Source organism: Cherax quadricarinatus, chromosome 54 (assembly GCF_038502225.1).
Source record: "Cherax quadricarinatus isolate ZL_2023a chromosome 54, ASM3850222v1, whole genome shotgun sequence".
In the NCBI taxonomy this organism is placed as follows: domain Eukaryota; kingdom Metazoa; phylum Arthropoda; class Malacostraca; order Decapoda; family Parastacidae; genus Cherax; species Cherax quadricarinatus.
The window spans coordinates 4,333,825-4,354,475 of record NC_091345.1 but is presented as its reverse complement, the minus strand read 5'-3'; the positions used below and the strand labels follow the sequence as shown (position 1 = coordinate 4,354,475).

At 38.0% G+C, this 20,651-nt stretch overlaps 2 protein-coding genes across 2 annotated transcripts in view; one reads left to right on the top strand and one right to left on the bottom strand.

The window, feature by feature from the left end:
* Positions 1–86: 86 nt before the first annotated feature.
* On the bottom strand, positions 87–5,159 carry LOC128699122 (protein sel-1 homolog 1). Its single transcript, XM_053791647.2, has one exon. The coding sequence runs from the start codon at positions 4,735–4,737 to the stop codon at positions 2,863–2,865; it is 1,875 nt and encodes a 624-aa protein (XP_053647622.2). The 5' UTR covers positions 4,738–5,159; the 3' UTR covers positions 87–2,862.
* An 834-nt stretch (positions 5,160–5,993) lies between these two features.
* Positions 5,994–20,651, top strand: part of LOC128699123 (CDK5 regulatory subunit-associated protein 3) — a 39,062-nt gene continuing 24,404 nt past the window's right edge. The window contains exons 1-6 of the mRNA XM_053791648.2: positions 5,994–6,133; positions 12,742–12,916; positions 13,772–13,872; positions 14,669–14,806; positions 16,094–16,192; positions 18,342–18,510. Coding sequence (XP_053647623.1) covers positions 6,128–6,133; positions 12,742–12,916; positions 13,772–13,872; positions 14,669–14,806; positions 16,094–16,192; positions 18,342–18,510 — 688 coding nt within the window. The 5' untranslated portion in view covers positions 5,994–6,127. The remainder of the gene's footprint in view (positions 6,134–12,741; positions 12,917–13,771; positions 13,873–14,668; positions 14,807–16,093; positions 16,193–18,341; positions 18,511–20,651) is intronic.

The following is a 20,651-nucleotide window of genomic DNA, read 5'->3' as shown; positions in this document are numbered from 1 at the left end:
AATGGTTAGACATTTGTAAATTTTAATACAACATACAGTTTACGGATAAATGCTCAGAGCATAAAAGAATATTAAAACAAAGTAAAATTTGTACTTTTGTTTATTTGGAACTTGTAGACTAGACAAAATTTGTAAATTCTTATATTTGTGGAAGCTAGAAAGTGAGCTGATTTAATGAATCTATAGATAGCATTCATATCTTAGTCTATATATAGTAATTTAGCTCCTCTAAACACGGGAAACTAACAATAATTCCACATTTTTTAAGTTAATTCATACATGGAAATTCTAAGTTAATACTACAAACATGGTATTACAAAATCAGTCATATATGTATGTAGAAGTAGGCATGTATGATCATACATATGTACAAACATATGCATAAAACACATGACAAACTAGAATTGTATACAAAATAGTTTTCTTCAATATAAAAAATACCCCAAATCGGAAATAAAACAGCATGTCGCTTAATTGTTTACTCACAGCCTAATGTACAGAATAACATGATATAAATCAAAATCACAGCCATAACCATAGTAGATTCTGTATTTAACTTAAAGAAAACATTACCGAACAATATACTCTATAACCTTCATTTTCAATGTGTTTCGACTGGTTTTTGTAATAGCAACAAACTATAGTTGCACTAAACATTGGTAATTTTACCAGCGTGAGGCCCATTAGCCCTAGACTAGAGTCATGGCAGTATGAAATAAGTTCATGTAATTATGTGGAGGTAGCATTTAAAAGTAAAATTGCTATATAAATGTTAAAATTATAATAACGAGAAACAAAGTTTTGAAAATGAAATCACTCTACGTGTGTTGTTACAGAGGTTAATCCTTAAACTGTCCAGACGTAGATCTACGTTTTTTCAACATTTGAAAGTATGTAAAAAAAGTAGATCTTTTCTTTTTTTACATTTGAAAATGTGTAAAAAACTTTGATGTACTTTTTTTGTTATATTTGAAAATATGTAAAAAAAAAAAAAAAACGTAGATCTACTTTTAGAGCACTACGCATGTGAACATAGATCTGCTTGGACAGTTTAAGGGTTGAGAAGAAACAGAGAGAACTTTTTGTTTAAGTAATAAGTACAATTTGTACAAGTAATGAGTAAACTATGTCAGTTTCTCGTTTCATAACATAATGTCGGTGGCGGAAGAAATGTGAATGTGTTGTCACCGATGATATAGATCAGCCTAAATAAAACTAAGCTATCATCATCATCACATTCTATTTAGTGGTGTATTCTATGCAATATTTTTTTCTGGGGAGAGGAGAACCAAGTCATACCTCAGAAAAACTTAACAGCTCATTCATTCTGGGTTCTGCTACCCATGTCCTTAATTAGTATTGTGATTCGTACATATAATTCCGAAAATATCAGTTAAGTATTTAGGAATAATAGTATGAAATTATGACTAACAACAGTAGGTAATTTTACACATCATCCTAGAGCATCAGGTGACTTAGTATGACCTATCTATAAAAATAAAATATAGAACGTGCTACATATTTTATCAGGAGTAAAACTGATTTTTACCTGCAATTGAAATTTGTCACATGTATAAAGCAGGACCTGAACTCTTTCTTTGTGTTCACACACACCTCTTCAGAGGTACTAAGGAAGAGTACCTCACCTTAATTTTACATAGCTCCAAATTTTTTTTCTCTTCGTTGTTAGTACCTCTGAAATGTGAGTTTGAATACATGAAATTAGCTTCCCATTCTCTAAAACTTGACTAAATAAAGAATGCAGTTATTTACCACTAAAAAAACAAACACACAAGAATTAAACTGTAATTAGGAACTTACAATAGTTCAGTTATATACATATTACAGTTTTCATAAATACTTAACTGACAAATATTCACTTGTTCCAGCCCTTTAACAAACCTTCCTCATGGAATTAATTATCCGTGGTATGGGTTCATCATTTTAAAATATTGTGTTCTTTTTTTACACTGCTGAAAGACTTTTGTTCGGTTATAATCTCCACATCATTATATAGTACACTTGTAACATTAGAAGATAATTTTTTTTACAGCTATGGGAGTTTCGAAAACAGCAACAAAATTGATACAAGAGGAAATACCACAATATAGGTTTTTCTATTTGGGGAATTATTATTATTATAATCAAGGGGGAAGCGCTAAACCCGGAGGATTATACAGCTCTATTTGGGGAAGAAAGGAGAGCAGTATTATTGGCATACAAATTAGACACGTCTAGTTTTAGTTTTATCAGTATTGTGGCCGAATATAGGCCTACTGTGTATCATTCTTATGCTATTTGGAATATCTGCGGGCATTATATTATCATTATCTATTAACTGACTAGAAAACACTTAAAAATATATTTAACATGTGTACACTGGTCTGTTGTTTTTCAATGTATGCATCAATTAAATTACAATCCTCGAGGTCAAAAAGTGACGAGATGCGAATGTGAGATGGTCCATCTAGAAACGCGCCAGGTTTGGCACCTGACAGGCATAGTGAATAACAAACGTAAGGTGATGGTGATTAACAAACGTCAGTATGGTGATGGTGACTTACAAATATGATGATGACTTACAATGAAGTTATTGTGATAGTGATTGACATACATGTCTGTATGGTGATCGTGACTGATATACTTAATGACTTAGATAAGCATGTTTCTGTAGTGATGGTCTCACAAATCTGCAGATATGTTATAATGCCTTGACAAATGTGTCTGTATGGTAATGGTGAATGACAAACATATCTGTATGGTGATTGTGAATGCAGATTTGCATGACGACTGGTAATCAAGTGACAAAGGCTAACAGTTTAACCCGAAATATAACCTCCAAGATATACAAACATGAAGTAATCAGCGCCTGTACCTGCCTGTTGTTACCATTACAACGATAACTATTGTCAAGACTACCATAAGAGCAACATCCCAGGCAGGTAACAGTGCATCTAAACTTGAAAATAAATTGCTTCGTTTCCTAGGTAGCCAATTAGTAGCATATATATCAAGGCCGAGGGTGGAGTTAACAGCAAGTAGGAGATTCATCCTGAAGAGTGCTAACCCGACAGGTACATAGGCATCTGGGCTGGCCTCAAGGGCAGCTTCGTACAACATTCTGGCGTTGGTGATATTCTGACTCACTCCCTGGCCCCACTCTTTCATGTTGGCCATGTTAAACATGCCCTGAGCGCTGCCCATCTTGGCGGCGTCACTGTAATGTTGGGCTGCAGCTATTACATCCAGCGGGACACCCTGGCCATAGTAATACATGTCACCGAGGCGCAGCTGCCCTGCAGCAACTCCTGCATCTGCAGCACGCTGCCACACCTTCAGGGCCTCACTCTGGGCTGCCTCTACACTGCTGTACACGCCGGTCACACCAGAGTCTAGTAGACGACCTGCGTTTACATGTGCTGACGTGTACCCCATGTCTGAGAGCAAGAGGTACTTGAGAAGTGCTGATGAGTAAAGTCCCCGCCTGTAGTCATCGTAGGCGGCCTCCTGCAGGTATTGCCAGCTTCCTGAGAGTGCAGTCATCCTGTACAGTGGGAGAGCTTTATGACACCAATTTTCTGCCAAGGCCGAGGTACTATCTTTGACTACGGTGAACGCTGTTTTGGTCATCTTCTGCCAGTAGTTCTCAGCCACTTTGAAAGCTGAGGGCACATGACCAAACATGGCTGACACTTCCCACATCATCATGGCTTCCTCTACCGACCCTGAACTGTCGGGGTCTTCATATAATTTACCTAATAAGTAGAATGCCTCAACACTGCCCATTTTGATGCCTTGCTGCAGGTGTTTTTTAGCTTTTCCTAAATTTTTAGGCACATCCCCATACCCTTTTAGGTAGAGTAGACCTAAATATGTATGGGCAGTCTTATCTCCGAAAGCAAGAGCTGTCTGAAGTAGGTCAAGTGTGTCATCACGGTCTGGAGTGACAGTGTTGTGGAGGTGCATAGCAGCCAGCATCACCATGGCGGTGGTGATGTTTGCCTCCGCCGCCTGCCGCAGGTACTCAGCAGCACGTACAGGGTCATACCCTACATCGGGCACACCCTTGTAAAGGATGATTGCAGCTCTGAGGGCAGCCTCGTGGTCACCAGTCATGGCTGAGTACTCCAAAAACTGGAACTCGTCGAGGGAGGGTATCTGGTAGGTCATTAGTGTGGTGTCGTCCTCATCCCATATATATCTGGGTGGAGTGCGGCTCTTTGCCTCATCACTGACGGTGTCAGCAACGGTGGTTGCTGCTCGTCGCAGGTACTGGAGTGCTGCTTCACAATCACCACCACTCCAGTAGTGCCCACCCACCATGATCTGCGCCAGGGGGTCTTTGTTGATGGCAGCCAACAGGTAGTGCGACACAGCCTGGTTCTGGCGCTCCTGCTGTGTCAGAGAGCTGCCTGTCAGGTTATGGGAAAGCAGGAGGGCCTGGGTAGTGTGGGCACGAGCTCCCCCAACACTCACCAAGCTGCTTGATGATGCTGCTGCCCCAGCGATGTCCTGGGTCACACCTATACCCAGGAGGTGTGCCAGGGTCAAGTCACTCTGGGCGTCCAGGTTGCCCTGACTGGCCGCCTGTTGTAGCACCTCCACGCCCCATGCTGCCTCCTGCTGGTGGAAAAGGGCGTCCACCGCTTTTTCTCTTTGCTGGCGCCACTCTGCTACTTCACCACTTCGTACCTTAATCACCAGCACTATTATACCTATAGTCAGTCTCGCCCACATTATGTTTGAGTGCAAATATAAAGTCTCACATATAATGACAATTGTATACACAAGCTGTAGTGTTCACAGTGCGAATTCTCTCTACTAAGTTATTGCTATCTAGCTGATGATATAGACTGAGTTCCACCTTGAAAGACAGCGGTATATATGGCTTTAAGGCGACGTGTCACACTGTGATAAGATAAACCTGAATCACTGACGCAACTACGACCTCAAGCACCGTGAGATGCTCTTATCTGACGTGTCATTTCTACTCCTTAAAAAATGGTCCTGACATTTAACATTCAGTGACAAGTAATTGTGGTAATGTTTATACTCATACTAAGGTATGCATTGTATTTTAATAGTTCACGTAAGCAAATTTCTTGTATGTATAACTGATAGTTGTGGTTTTTCAGAATAACTAATATAACATGTGGTAAGTATGTTTGTTTACAAATGTCCTGAGAGTTGAGGGCTGCAATGTTTTTTCAGGATATTACATCATTTCTGTAAATAGTAGATAAACTTTTATAAGTATATGCCTGTTGTTGATATTCTAGTGATTATTTTATTAATAATTTTCAATGGCTTACATAATAAAATAATGCAGCACGAGAAACTGCTTTATTATTATTACATTTATTGTGTATAAAGAAAAGCGCTAAAACTGTATGGGTGACACAGTATCTGGGAAATGTTAGGAAATCAGGTTCTATCCAAGGAAGGAGAGGACACCTCTAATTTCTTGGATTAAGAGCCCTCACAAGCATCGAGGAACTTCCACAAGACGGATGAAAATTACAAAATTGAAATAACACACAATATTTATCATAGTAAATACATTATTTTTTCGTGAATACAACATCGTATGTGATACAAAAAAAATAGTAGTTAAAAGAGGATTACTGCATTATAATCATGATGTAGAAAGTTTCCTGATATTAAGAGGGAGGGTGAGGGAGTGAGCAGCTACACGTCAGTCACAGTCCATGTCAGTATCATAAACATTCAGAAGTGGTCCAATCACTCCAGTTCTAAAAACTATTAACATATATAAAACTTTAGAATATTACAAGAAAAGATAATATATTATTTAGATATATCAAATTTTGGAGTGGTAACTTAATTTCCGCTGATGATTATTTTAAGAATTTGACTAAATAGATAACTTTTATATTATAATAAGGTAAAAGGACCCCAATGGAAATAAGTCACTCTGTCTGACTTTTTTTGGATTATCCCAGGTTCTCTACACATATGCTGCTATGTATGATAATCTATGTAACTGTATTTGTGTATACCTGAATAAACTTGCCTAACCACCTGTTTTGTTATATGATACTGACTTGGTGACATTCGGCCCATCACCAGCTGTTGCTAACTATAGTGAAGCTTTTCAACTCGTAATATGAATGTTAGTGAAAGTTTATATTATTATAATCAGTAATAATTTCTTTGTTATGCTAGTTATCAATGGGTATTGTATAAGGTTAGAGAAGTGACCGAATCGATTCCACTAAATATCCTGGGATAGCGTCTTGAGTTACTCCAGAAAAAATCCAAAGAAATCCTGGTTCTTGATTATTTCCATTATTGGATGTCTTTCCCAGGATGTAACACACAATACTTGATTAACATAGATATTGTTGGTTTGTATTCCTCTGTCATTGCAGCAGGAAGGTTATTGATGGTAGACGTGTTAAAGTTCCTCGTAGCTCGGTTGCTAGGGAACTCAGTTCACACATTAAGTGTCCGTGGTTCGATCCCCAGTACGGGTGGGAGCATTGGGCGGGTTTTCCTTAAGTCACCTGTGATGTTTGACCCTTGTCGGTTTAGCACTTTGTTATGATTATTATAATTAAGGTGGCCTGGTGGCTAAAGATCCCGCTTCACACACGGAGGGCCCGGGTTCGATTCCCGGCGGGTGGAAATATTTCGACACGTTTCCTTACACCTGTTGTCCTGTTCACCTAGCAGCAAATAGGAACCTGGGTGTTAGTCGACTGGTGTGGGTCGCATCCTGGGGGACAAGATTAAGGACCCCAATGGAAATAAGTTAGACAGTCCTCGATGACGCACTGACTTTCTTAGGTTATCCTGGGTGGCTAACCCTCTGGGGTTAAAAATCCGAACGAAATCTTATCTTATCTTAAGGCGCTAGCTGTCCCTGTTAACCTAGCTGTAAATAGGTTCCTAGGTGTTAGTCGAGTGGTGTGGGTTGCATCCTGGGGACAAAATTAACCTAAGTTGCCTGAAATGCTCTGGCTAAAGCGGCAGGCTGGAGTTTTGAGACTCTCTGACCGCGGGTTCAATCCCAGCCGGGGTATGGTTTGAAATGCTCTGCTTAACCACGGGCTTTCTATATATTATGTCATTAATGTCAGCTAGGTCTGTATAAGTTGCATCATGTACTTGTAGAAATAAAAATTATTGTTATTGGCATTAGTATAATTATTATTAAGAACTATTTTGATATTAAAAAATTAAGATTTCCAAAATTTGCCAAATTATAATTTAAATTGTGTTATGTGAATTTGTTACACATGTAAAAACCTTACCTTCTCACCCTACTTGAATTGTCATGACTAAAAAGATGAAATAAGAGATAGGGAATTATCATAATCATAAATTGACACAATAAATATTTTCCTCAGTAAAATAGACATTTAGGTTTTGGATACTTTTCATACAATTTTTTTTTTACAGTTTGTCTTTAGGTTAAACGTGTTATGGGCATATAAAAAGTACATTGCATAGATTTAACCTGCTTTACAGTACTTTGCTTTAAGAGTGTTTTGCCAATGCAGCAGTTCTGCAGTTATACCCATTCTTCACTTATTCAGACTTCCTACAATAAAAATATTCACCACTCACTATAAGCTAAGGATGAAAATATTTTAAGCTAAGTAATGTGTGTACTGTACAGTGGACCCTCGGTTATCAGCCGTTCCTGTTATCAGCCAACTTGGTGATCGGCCAGTTTTTCGGCTCCTGGTGATCGGCCGCTATTTTGGTGGTTGGCTGTTTTGGACATGTCCATCCGCCAGCTGGGGCTGCTTGTACGCCAGCTTGGCTGTGTCTTTCGGTGCGTGAGGAAGCTTCTGCTCATACATCCAAACATTTCACTTGTTTTCCATTGTTTTTTGTGGGTTTTTGCAGTGAAACTGTGCAATAAGTAACCATGGCTCCAAAGAAAGTTCCTAGTAAAGTTCCTCTGGTAAAGAAAGTGAGAAACGCCATTGAATTTAAGCGTGAAGTGTAGCAGGCATGCAGGAAGTGTAGCAGGCATGCAGGGAGTATAGCAAGCATGCAGGGAGTGTAGCAGGCATGCAGAAAGTGTAGCAGGCATGCAGGGAGTATAGCAAGCATGCAGGGAGTATAGCAAGCATGCAGGGAGTGTAGCAGGCATGCAGGGAGTGTAGCAGGCATGCAGGGAGTGTAGCAGGCAGGCAAGAAGTGTAGCAGGCAGGCAGGAAGTGTAGCAGGCAGGCAGGGAGTGTAGCAAGCATGCAGGGAGTATAGCAAGCATGCAGGGAGTATAGCAAGCATGCAGGGAGTGTAGCAGGCATGCAGGGAGTGTAGCAGGCATGCAGGGAGTGTAGCAGGCAGGCAAGAAGTGTAGCAGGCAGGCAGGAAGTGTAGCAGGCAGGCAGGGAGTGTAGCAGGCATGCAGGAAGTGTATCAGGCATGCAGGGAGTGTAGCAGGTATGCAGGGAGTGTAGCAGGCATGCAGGGAGTGTAACAGGCATGCAGGGAGTGTAGCAGGTATACAGGGAGTGTAGCAGGTATACAGGGAGTGTAGCAGGCATGCAGGGAGTGTAACAGGCATGCAGGGAGTGTAGCAGGCATGCAGGTAGTGTAACAGGCATACAGTGTGTAGCAGGCATGCAGGGAGTGTAGCAGGCATGCAGGGAGTGTAGCAGGCATGCAGGAAGTGTAGCAGGCATTCCAGAAGCCAGCATTAGTCTTCAATAAAGGTATGAGATACTGATTTGTTAAAAAAAAATTATGTTTTGGTGAATATTTTCGTCTGGAACGGATTAATTTTATTTACATTAGTTCTTATGGGAAATATTATTTCGGTTTTCGGCCATTTCGGCTTTAGGCTGAGCTTCTGGAATGGATTACAGCCGAGGGTCCACTGCATATGCATTTTTTTAGGCCAAGCTCTATTACTCACATAGTGTAAACATGTTATTAGGCTTTTATACAGCAATTTTCGGTGTAGCCTGGAACCTGACCTGCTGTATAAGCAGGGCCCGCCTATACCCTTGATTTAACAGACTTCAAAAATACAGAAACACGGCTGGAACAAGTGTAGAAGCCTTCAAGAGGCAACTGGACAAGTATCTTCATCAGGTGCCAGATCAACCAGGCTGTGATGGATATTTGGGACAGCGGGCCTCCAGCAGCAACAGCCTGGTTAACCAGGCAAGCACCAGACGAGCCTGGCCCATGGCCAGGCTCCGAGAGTAGTGAAACTCTCGAAACTCTTCAAAGGTATATCAAAGATTAAGGTATACAGAGCAAAATCTGCTGGGTCCATTGATTCATCAATAGTGAACAAAGTGTGTTGATTATAGAATTGTCTTGTTATCGTTACTATCATGGCAAGATAATCTCATCTTTGTCAACCATGGTGACCATTACCAGCCACCCACTCCCCTACTTTGGTACATCAAGGGTTTTCTGCATGTGCCTCTAATTTGTACAATTTGAAGCCAGGGACTAACCCTGGCTTCAAAGCTGTAGTACAATGGGACCAACACTGAAAGGGTTAATAGACAAACTTCATGAAAGCCACTTTTTTATGGTGTAAATATACACTTTATGTTTTGTATCAGATTGCCTTTTCATTTACTTCTGAGTTACAAATTATAGTTACTTTTTAAAATGAATCATATCTCCAACCACTATTGCATCATTACCTCCTTATTTGCTTTCTGTTTCTCATTTTAACATTAAATCTTAATGTAATATCTTTTATGTACTTAATTATCAATTTTCACTAAAATTTGTATTGTACAATACTTTTTTTTTTTAACACTGGCCATCTCTCACTGAGGCAGGGTGACAAAAGGACGAAATGCTTTCGCCATCACTGATACTATCACTGTCTTGCCAGAGGCAAATATGTATCTCCACCCCTCCTTCAGAGTGCAGGCACTGCACTTCTCACCTCCAGGACTTAAGTCCAGCTAACTGGTTGCCATTAATTCCTTCATAACTGTTACCTTGCTCACATGCCAACAACTTGTCAAGTCATAAAAACCACTGTCCTCCACTCCTATCTAACACACTGACACACACCTGCTGGATGTCCAAGCCCCTCACGTACAAAACCTCATTTACCCCCTCCTGCCAACCTTTCTTAGGATGACCACTACCCCCACCTTTTTCCACTTTGGATTTATACACCTTCCAAATCATCCTATTTTGCTCCATCCTCTCTAAATATCCAAACCATCTCAATAACCCCTCCTCAGCTTTCTGGATGGTACTTTTAGAAACCCTGCACCTCCTCCTAATTTCCAAGCAATGGATCCTCTGCATAATATTCACACCACACACTGTCCTCAGACATGACATCTCCACTGTCTCCAGCCTCCTCCTTGCTGCAACTTTCACAACCCATGCTTTATACCCATATAAGAGTGTTGGTACCATTGCACTCTCATACATGTCCCTTTTTGCCTCCTTGGATAACGTTCTTTGTCTCCACAGAGACACAGTATACAGTACATTATTATGTAATTATATTTTAGTGTGTCCTACATTTATATACAAGTCAAAGAAACATAGATACACTAATAGGTTAATTAATTATTTTTTATTCATCTTAGAGGATTTATGATTAATGTATAACACATGCATTATGTTAAATTTTCATGTTGGTTTGTAAACGATATGTATTTTTTAATTTATAATACATTTTTGTTTTTTGTTAAACCTGATAATATTCATGGAGAAAAACACCATTCAGCAAGAGGCAGACTTTTCTTGCAGCAGAAACATTTTTCTTGATTACCTGTCTTTAGAGCTTTATCCTTAATTGTTTCCACTCAACCATTGATAAAGTGTTCTATGTTTTATATATGAAATTAATAGTTATGAGACCACATGTTGGGCAATTTTGCAGTCTCTCCTCCAAATGTCAGTATATTTTTGTTTTGTATGCTCTATTTATGCTAATTAGCTAAAGTTAGGCTAATGTCAATTATAAAACATTATTTTGATTTTCAAATAGAAAGCAGGTATATTACAGGTATCCACCAAGAATACTGAGGGACTGTGAAAGTAAAATCATAAAGTTCACATTTTAGTTTGCCGTTTTACCTAATGTCTTGAGGTGAAGTATAAAACCAGAGTTTGCTTGAGAGGGTGGATGCCATTGTGGCTTGAATTGCATAATGAAAGAAAAGCAGGAATATTGATATACAGTCAGCTGTCTTTTATAGCTCCTCTATATAATGCAATTTTTTATTTTTTTTGTCAGTGTGATTGAGAAAGTAGATCCATAATTAAATGGTGCATGCTGTTCAGTTTTGGATCTACTATTTCCATTACATTTGTAAACAATTACGCTATACGTACTATAAAGAATTACACTAAATAGAGTGGAACCTCAAATTTCGAACGTATCGCTTATGGAACTCTTCTAAAATCGACCACTTTTTTCGAACCAACTTTGTCCCCATTATGAAACTCACCCCTTTTTTTGAACCGCCGGGTACCGGACCTGTCCGCCAGCCAGCTCAGTCCACATCCCTGCACAGGTGCCATGAGCCAGTCTGGCTTTGTTGATGCTTGAGTGAACACTAACCTTTCAAACATTTTACAATTAATTCATTGTGTTTAGTGCTTGTGGGACTGTGAAATAAACTACCATGGGCTCAAGGAAACTTGCTAGTGGTACCCCTGTGATAAAGAAAGTGAGAAACACCATAGATGTGAAGTGAGTGACGAGGATGTGGAAGAGTTGGAGGAGGACCACAGGGAAGAGCTAACCACTGAAGAGCTGGAAGAGCTTCATCTGGAACAGTATCAGACCACAGCTCAGGAACTTGCTTCAGAGGAGGAGGAAGAGGGAGTGGATGAGGTGCCTTCTTCAAAGATTAAGGAGATTTATGCCAACTGGAATGATGTCCAAATGTTTGTGGAGAAGTACCACCCTGAGCAAGCTGAAACAAGCCATCTTTGCAACAAGTTCAGTGACAGAACTTTGTATCATTTTAGGGAAATCTTAAAGAGGCACCAGAAACAGAGGACTGTGGACAGTTATTTTGTGAGACAGGGGTCCAGTGACTCTCAAGCTGGTCCTAGTAGCATTAAAAGACAGAGAAGGGAAGTAATCCCAGAGAGGGCTTTGATACCTAAAGTCCTTATGGAGGGGGATTCCCCTTCCAAACACTAACCCCAACTCCCTCGCTCCTCCTCCCTATCTTCCAGATGCCATCACCAATCTTCAATAAAGGTAAGTAAAAATGTTATTTTATGTTTATTTAAATTTATTAATAATTGTAAACTATATTTGTTGTGTGTATGTAAAACTATAATGTAATACTATCTATAAAATGTATTTTTTGGTGAATATTTTTGGGTTTCTGGAACAGATTAATTGTATTCCCATTATTTCTTATGGGATATATTGCTTCACCTTTCAAACTTTTCGAATTTAGAACTAGCTCCTGGAACGAATTAAATTCGAAATTTGAGGTTCCACTGTAGAAGAGCTAGTAGAGTCTCAGGTTTGGTAACAATAAGTATTATCTACAGCTACTGTAAGGAAATGATGCAGGGCAGTGCCAGAATTTCTATTCTTAGGAGGCTTATGGGTGACAATCTAGTTGGAAAGGGGGCAAGGAGACTTATTTTGAAGCAGCATTATTATTATTTTTATTTGGGGGACCTTGATGGAATTTTTGGGAGTGGGTTAAATGCTTCCACACTTTCCCATAGCACCTCCAACGTGGCATAATTAGAATCATAACTCCTTTTACTATATGATTTATTTAATTTCAGGAACAAAACTTGCCTATCGATATTCATGTTGGCAAATTAGTAGAATGGTTAATTTCCCGTCGGCATGTGAAACGTGAGTGGCCAGAGGATGTACGCATGATCCGTGAGAAAATCAACAATGCAATCCAGGACATGCCCGAGCATCCAGAGATAACACGTCTTCTCTCTGGAACATGTTAGTTGCTTTGCTTGCGAAGTATTTTACATATTATTACCATTATTAAGGACATTAGATTTCTTGATTAAAATTATTTTGTGTTACATCTAATTAATTTAATTATACACATGATAAGCAATTTAATAAAAGTTCAAACACTGCAATAATTAAAAAACTTGACAATGTTTATTCTGCATTTGAACATATTATAATAATAATGATAATTTTATTTCTTGAAGCCATACAAGACACAAAAGAAAGCCACTAATTATGCAGTGCAATTTGGGCAACTAATCATAAGGCTTACATATTCTACCTTTTTAAAAACTAAACATAGCATATTGCGTAAAACTTATTGTGCAGTTAACTACAATCATAAACACAATAAGAAAAGTTGCAAATAACAAATGGTCGATTACAAAAGAATTACATATTATTTAGATTTTTTTCAGTGATCTTCAATTTTATGGAGTGATGGAATAGAGGTAGTGACAACATAGCAAGTTTAGCATAGTGAATGATATTTGTTGCTTAAATTGCGATACAAATATAATGTGTAAACCAAATTTTTACATTGAAGTATACAAGTGAACAATATTTAGATAAAGGTAGGGAAGTTTTCATTGCAATTATGGATTTAGAAAATGCATATGATAGGGTGGATAGGGATATAATGTGCAGAAATAAAACCGTAATTGTTCCAAATTTAAATTATTAATACCAACAACACTGTTGTCACTGTGTCTTCTCAGTTGTGTTTGCTTGAGCATGCTGTCCCATGTCCTCCCCCCATCTCCCCATACCCTAGTCTCAGAGTGGTGGTTCACAAGAATGTTTTAAATTGGCTAATTGGCAATTTTTCCTCTTTCACAGATATCAATTATTTCCACTGCTTGAAGATAGTTGAGATTTTAAGAGAAACAGAAAAAGATACCAAGAATATCTTAGGATGGTATGGTTCTCAACGTATGAAGGTAAGATGTATGTAGGATGATGTGGTTCTTGTCATGGTAAGATGTGTGAATGATGATGTGGTTCTAAACTTGTGAAGGTAAGATGTGTGAAGGATAATGTGGTTCTTAACCCTTAAACTGTCCAAACGTAGATCTACATTTGCACACACAGCGCTCCGACCTTAATTTTCTCCTAAGAAACAATGTAAAAAAAAATGTAGATCTACGTTTGGAGCGCTATGCGAGCAAACGTAGATCTACGTTTGGACAGTTTAAGGGTTAACTTTTGAAGGTAAGGTGTGTGAAGGATGATGTGGTTCTTAACTTGTGAAGGTAAGGTGTGTGAAGGATGATGTGGTTAATGAAAATAGTTGTAAATTCTGGCTACACACAGCTACATGTGTTTATATACAGAAGTGGAGAAACATTCCTTAATTGTAATTGAAAAATATGTTTATATGCTTGAGGACTAAGAAGGCACCTGATATCTGCACAGACAAGTGAAAACAGTTTCCATCTTATGCCTTACTGGAGGTTTCTCACTTATAAATAAAATGGGTTATTAATTCTTCAACTCAAAAACAAGTTTATATAAAAAAACAATATTACAAAGGGTAGTTATGCGAAGTTTCACACACACGTTCGCATTGCAGAGTCTAGAGGTTGCAAAATTTAATTAGTTCCTTAGTGCTCCACTTTTAAATGAGAGATTGTGTAATATGGGATGGTTGTAAGTCTAATCTCCTTTGTATGATAAACACTATACAATACAGCACTAATTAGTACATGGTAAAAAATGAAATTATTGTCTTTGCAGGACTGGCAGGAAGTGATTCGATTATATGAGAAAGATAGTGTGTACCTGGCAGAGGCAGCTCAGCTACTGGTGAGAAATGTCAACTATGAAGTTCCAAGTATCAAGCGGCAGATTTCTAAAGGAATACAAATACAGCAGGTGTGTCAGTATGTTCTTGTGTCCAGTATCTTGATCTTCAGTCTATATTCTCTTTGTGATGTGTCTTGTTTTCTGTTCTCTTTGATTTGTTAACTTTTCATTCTCACTGTGATGTGACTTCTATTCTCCCTGTGATGTGTCTTTGTTCTCTCTGTTATGTGTCCTGACTTCTGTTCTCTCTATGATGTATCTTCTGTACTCTCTGTGATGTGTCCTGACTTTTGGTCTCTCTGTGATGTGTCCTGACTTATGTTCTCTTTTTGTGATGTTTCTGGACTTCTGTTCTCCCTTATGGGATGTTTTGACTTGTGCTCTTCACAAAAAATATTCCTATCCTGGACCATTGTTAAGTCACAACTGAGCAAGAAAAAGTAGAGTAAGCCAGAAAACATGTTGGGAAGAGGGAGAGAAAAGATTGCAGAGGTGCAGGGGCTGCACCACCAATACAGTAAACCCTTGATACATCAGACCTTGTTAAAACAGACTTTTAAAATTATAGGCAAAATCCACTGGTTAAATTGTACTTTTAGATAGGTTATTTTTACTGTTTATTGCAGCATATTTGTAAATTGTGTGTACAGTACTATATTAGGTAGATATTAAAATTGGTCATTGACTTTATGATTTTCTTGAGGCTTAATTATTTTTCTCAGTTAATTTTCTACTAGATGTATCTGTATTTTGTTTTGTTTTTATGTATGTATGGCAAGTTAATAGTAATTGCCACTATTTGCTCCTGCATACTGGATGTGTTCCCTGGGTGGGGCACTTCCTAATACTGTTACACTCACCACTGCTTTCCATTACATACCCCATCTTCTTACCCCTTCTGCCATACACGTGTGTACAAGTGTTGGTACCCTGTACTCTTGCACATTTCCAATTTTCCCTCCAAATATCAACATCTTTTTCTCCTGCAGATGTTGCAACACTCCAGCTGCCATATTTTCTCTTTGTCTATATGATTTATCTATTCTTTCATAGACCTATTTTCTGCGATGTCCACTCCTGATAATCTAAATACATTCATTTCCTCCATATTTTCTCCCAGTTTTTCAGTCTATAGTTTTGTTACTTTCATCACCTTGCTCTTTTCTTAGTACACTTTGTTTCCTTTTACTTACTCTTCTGAATGTCTCCACCAACCATTGCAGCTTTTCTTCAGAATCTCTTGAAAGAATTGTTATTAATATGTGATATTTTAGTGACCTATGTTACCTGTAATAAGATTATGTTAATCTTCACTAATCAAAGTTTTCACAAACATGTACACATTATATCTTTCAGGATTGTGATCGCAAGGTAGAAGATTGCATTCGGGGCATTGCTGATTCAAAGAAAAAATACCTGCAGATGTGCAAGCAGATTGGTATTGCTGGTGATAAGGTTAGAATATAGGCCATGTTTTTTTTTTTCAGTTTTTTGTTTCTTAACCCTTTGAGGGTCAGTCCTGTAGTTCTGTGCCATGAGCTCAGCTCACGCAGATAAGCTGAGTGGTAAATTTAGTCCAAGATATGAGAGCATGGGTCTATGCAGTAAGTGTGCACCATATAAAAAAATGTTCCTGCAGCAAGTAGTGCATAATGGGGAAAAACTGAGAATTTGCCATGTATTTTTGTATTTTTTTATTGTTGTATTCTTGGTTTCTTGGTATCATATGATAGAACGGAAGACAACTACAGAAATAGATTTTAATTGATTTCAGGACTGAAAGTAACTTCAAATTGACCTCAGAGTAGCAGAAATGTTTGAATTTTGCTAATTATTCCAGAGTACACAAATTGCGTCATTCATCCAGTTTATGTCCACAAATGCGCTGACATTATTTATACAACTTTTACAATAATGAAGTAGTCTGCATAATAGTAAATCTTTTAGTTTTTGTGAATAAAAATTCAGAATGGAAAGCAAGCGTAATATAAGTCTGAGAATGTGACTGATGAACGGAGGAAATGTTTTTTAGTGTCAGGAATGTCTACATTGTTTATTTTGGACTCTATCTTGAAATTGGCAGTTTTTGAATTTTATGTGAAATTGGCCAGATTACCTATTTCTGATCACTTTATTGGCTAGTTGAATTAGATAAATGGGCAGTTTCTTGTATTCAATCAGTAGAATAGAAAGAATACTAGTGAAATAGCTATGAGTTTGGTCAACTGGAACACTGAATTGGCCAAAAATAGGGCTCAAAATAGGCAAAATCGCCTTTGCGTAAATATCGCCAAGACTGCTAACTTTGCGAGAGCATACTTCTGTAAGTTTTCTATCAAATTTTGTACTTTTGGTTTCATTACCTTCGGAAAAGAACTATCATTTTGTAAGTTTTTTTTTTTTAAATTCTCCTACCCTGAGAGCAAGTTTTAAATCAGAGGTTCTGACTCTGAAAGGGTTAAATATATAGTTAGTCTTAAACCATCAATTTTTTGTGTGTGTGTATGTGTGTCCGGAATTTGCAAGCCTAAACAAAGTTTTTTAACTATTGAAGTTTGCCCCATTTTGTAATTTGATTTTATTCTGTATTTTTGTATCTTTTGTCCTATACACAGTATAGAGAGCATAGAATAGTTCTTTCATTTTACTCATGGTTAACCCCACTATATATTCTGTGAACTGGAGTAAACAGCTTTAATGGTAGATCAGGTTGGTGTGGTGGTGAGAGATACCTTTTGGGCAAGATGGATGCATCTGCACTGTCTGTTAACCAGTTAGTGAAGATTCATAATGTGTCTGTGGCAGTGACTATGATACAGTAGAACAATTGTGCCATGTGATGGGTAAATGAATCCATTATCTGAGTAGTTTCCAAAAGTCATGTATAAACACTCAATCCAAATAAAATGGCTAAAGTGTGGATATAACTTGCTAGATGAATTAAAAGTTGCTTTAAAGTATTAAATGTGGCTTATTTTTTATATAAGATCATAAGAATAGATGAACACTGCAGCAGACCTATTGGCCCATACTAGGCACGTTCTTCTCAGAACTAACCACTTCCATCCTCACATTTTTCCAACCTATTCCCAAAACTCCCCAAGAAATTGGCTTTAATACCTCAGGTCTTAATCATACCCAGCCCTTCTAACTCACATGTTTATCTAATCTATTTTTATAGCTCCCTAATATGGAGGAATGGAAATTCATTTCTATAAAGTGAGAGGAATTTAAGTTAATTGGCAAGGAAAATAAATATTTATGCAAGTAGCACAAGATATAATCTGTACTGTTTGGATAGGAATTTTCATATTGCAATGTACATATGACCTGCACATAGGAGAGAGGCGATTACAGGGCTGTTTTGGTCCAACTTGGATTGAAATGAGTGTGACTTTGTAAATGGTCCAAGTCAGACCGAAACATCATCATAAGCTCCTCTCTCCTATATGTGGGTTATTTGTGTATTGTTCCAGTCACAGTATTGTGTCTTTTTGTTATTCATATTGCAATTCTTTAAACAGCAGAAATGAGCAGATATGTTTTAGGCAAGGGGATAAAAAGAAAGTTCAGAGTTGCACTTAATCTGTTCATATCTTATCAGGTAAAGCATGAGCTGGTTGATCTGCTGAAAACACTTCCTGAGGAATTTGCTGTAATTGCTGAGAGCAGCAAGAGCCTTGCTCCTGCACGCCAGCTGTATTCAGACTTCCTCTCATTCACTATAAAGGAAACTCAGCCAGAATGTTTGCCACTACTCAAATTTGTTATGGGTAGGTGTTTTGTCTGTGTGTAGTTAGTGAAGCCAAACTATGCTTGTGGTATCCCAGACTAATGAACACCAGTGTTACGATGATCCACAGTGCATAATATATATTTTTTTTTTATTAACACGTCGGCCGTTTCCAACCAAGGTAGGGTGGTCTTGCCAGAGGTATGCTTACACTACAGTTATAAAACTGCAACATTAACTCCCCTCCTTCAGATTGCGGGCACTGTACTTCCTATCTCTAGGAATCAAGTCCAGCCTACCAGTTTCCCTGAATCCCTTCATAAATGTTACCTTGCTTACACTCCAATAGCATAAGTCCTAAAAACCATTTGTCTCCATTTGCTCCTAAGATGTTATTCCTCCTTGCCCTATACACAAAATCACAGCTTCCCTATCTTCAACATTTCACAATTCCTCAAAATAGTCCCTCCATCTTCCCGATAACTCGAACTCTCCATTTAACCCTTTGACTGTCGGTGTCGTATATATACGTCATTTGAGCCAGTGTTTTTGACGTATTATATGCCAAAATTCTAGCGGCTTCAAATCAAGCGGGAGAAAGCTGGCAGCATGCAGTGCATAATGAAAATAAAAAACTGACCTTGTTTTTGGATTAAAATGCCGATTTTGATGTGTATTTTCGTGTAGTATTTATGGTTGTATTCTCGTTTTCTTGGTCTCAGTTGATAGAATGGAAGATATATTACAGATATAGAGATGATTCTGATTGGTTTCACGATGAAGAGGACCTTGGAATTGAGCTCAGAGTAGTGGAAATGTTCGATTTTTTCTGATGTTCAATACATGTCCAACTGGCTGGTCTAATACGCAGTTACAAATGGGTTGACATTATTTATACAACTATTAGAATAATGCAATAGTCTGCATAACAGTAAATCTTCTATTTTTTGTGTGAATAAAAATTCAAAATAGAAAGTAAGAGTAATATAAGAGGGGCCTGGAAACATGACTAATGAACAGAGAAAATGTTATTTTAGTGCCAGGAATGCCTGCATTATTTATTCTGGACCCTATTTTGAAATTGGCATCTTGTTTAATTTGTGTGAAATTGGCCAAATTGCCAATTTCTGACCACTTGTTGGGTAGTTGAAATCAGTAAATGGGCGGTTTCTTGTACTCAGTTGATAGAACAAATGGGGTTCTAAAGAAATAGCTATGAGTTTGGTCGACTGGAACAATGGAATTGGCCGAAAATAGGGCTCAAAGTGGGTGAAATTGCCGATGCGTATATATCGCTGAGATCGCTAACTTCACGTAGTGTACATAATTCCATAAGTTTTACATAAGATTTTGTACTTTTGGTGTCATTACCACCTGGAAAAGATTCTCATCATTTCATAAGAAAAAATAATTTTGTTTTTTTCGAATACACTGTATTTCGCAACACAGAGACACTTCAGGATTTGGGGTCTCGACAGTCAAAGGGATAATAACTCTCCTCTCCTATTTTTAACTAACAAATCCATTTGTTCCCTAGGCTTTCTCAACTTATTTATCTCACTCCAAAACATATTCTTATTTTCAACAAAATTTGTTGATAACATCTCACGCACTCTCTCATTTGCTCTCTTTTTACATTGCTTCACCACTCTCTTAATATTGTTAAATTACTTATTCTGTGTATGCCGATGAAGTTACAGTGACATATAATTTTTTTTTTTGCTGAATATTAAAATGGTATACAGTACCGACAGGTTGGTAAGCATGATGAATGTGCAACAGCTAAGTATCTTTATTCCAGAACATTTTGCTTACACAGTAGGTTTCTTCATTCGAGTACAGAAAAGATGGCAGAAGCAGTAGAATCTTTTTACTATCATTTTACATATATAGAATAATAGATTCAGTTGAAACATTGACAACACAGCTCATGGATTTTGAACTTTTACCTCTTCTTAAAGCTATGTTTGCTACCTGCCTCCACTACCTCACTTTCCAGACTATTCTACTTCCTGACAACTCTGTGACTGAAGAGATACTTCCTGACATCCCTGTGACTCATCTGATTGTTCAACTTAGAATTGTGACCCCTTGTTGCTGTGTCCCATCTCTGGAACATCCTGTCTCTGTCCATCTTGTTGATTTCTCTCAATATTTTATATGTTGTTATCATATCCCCCC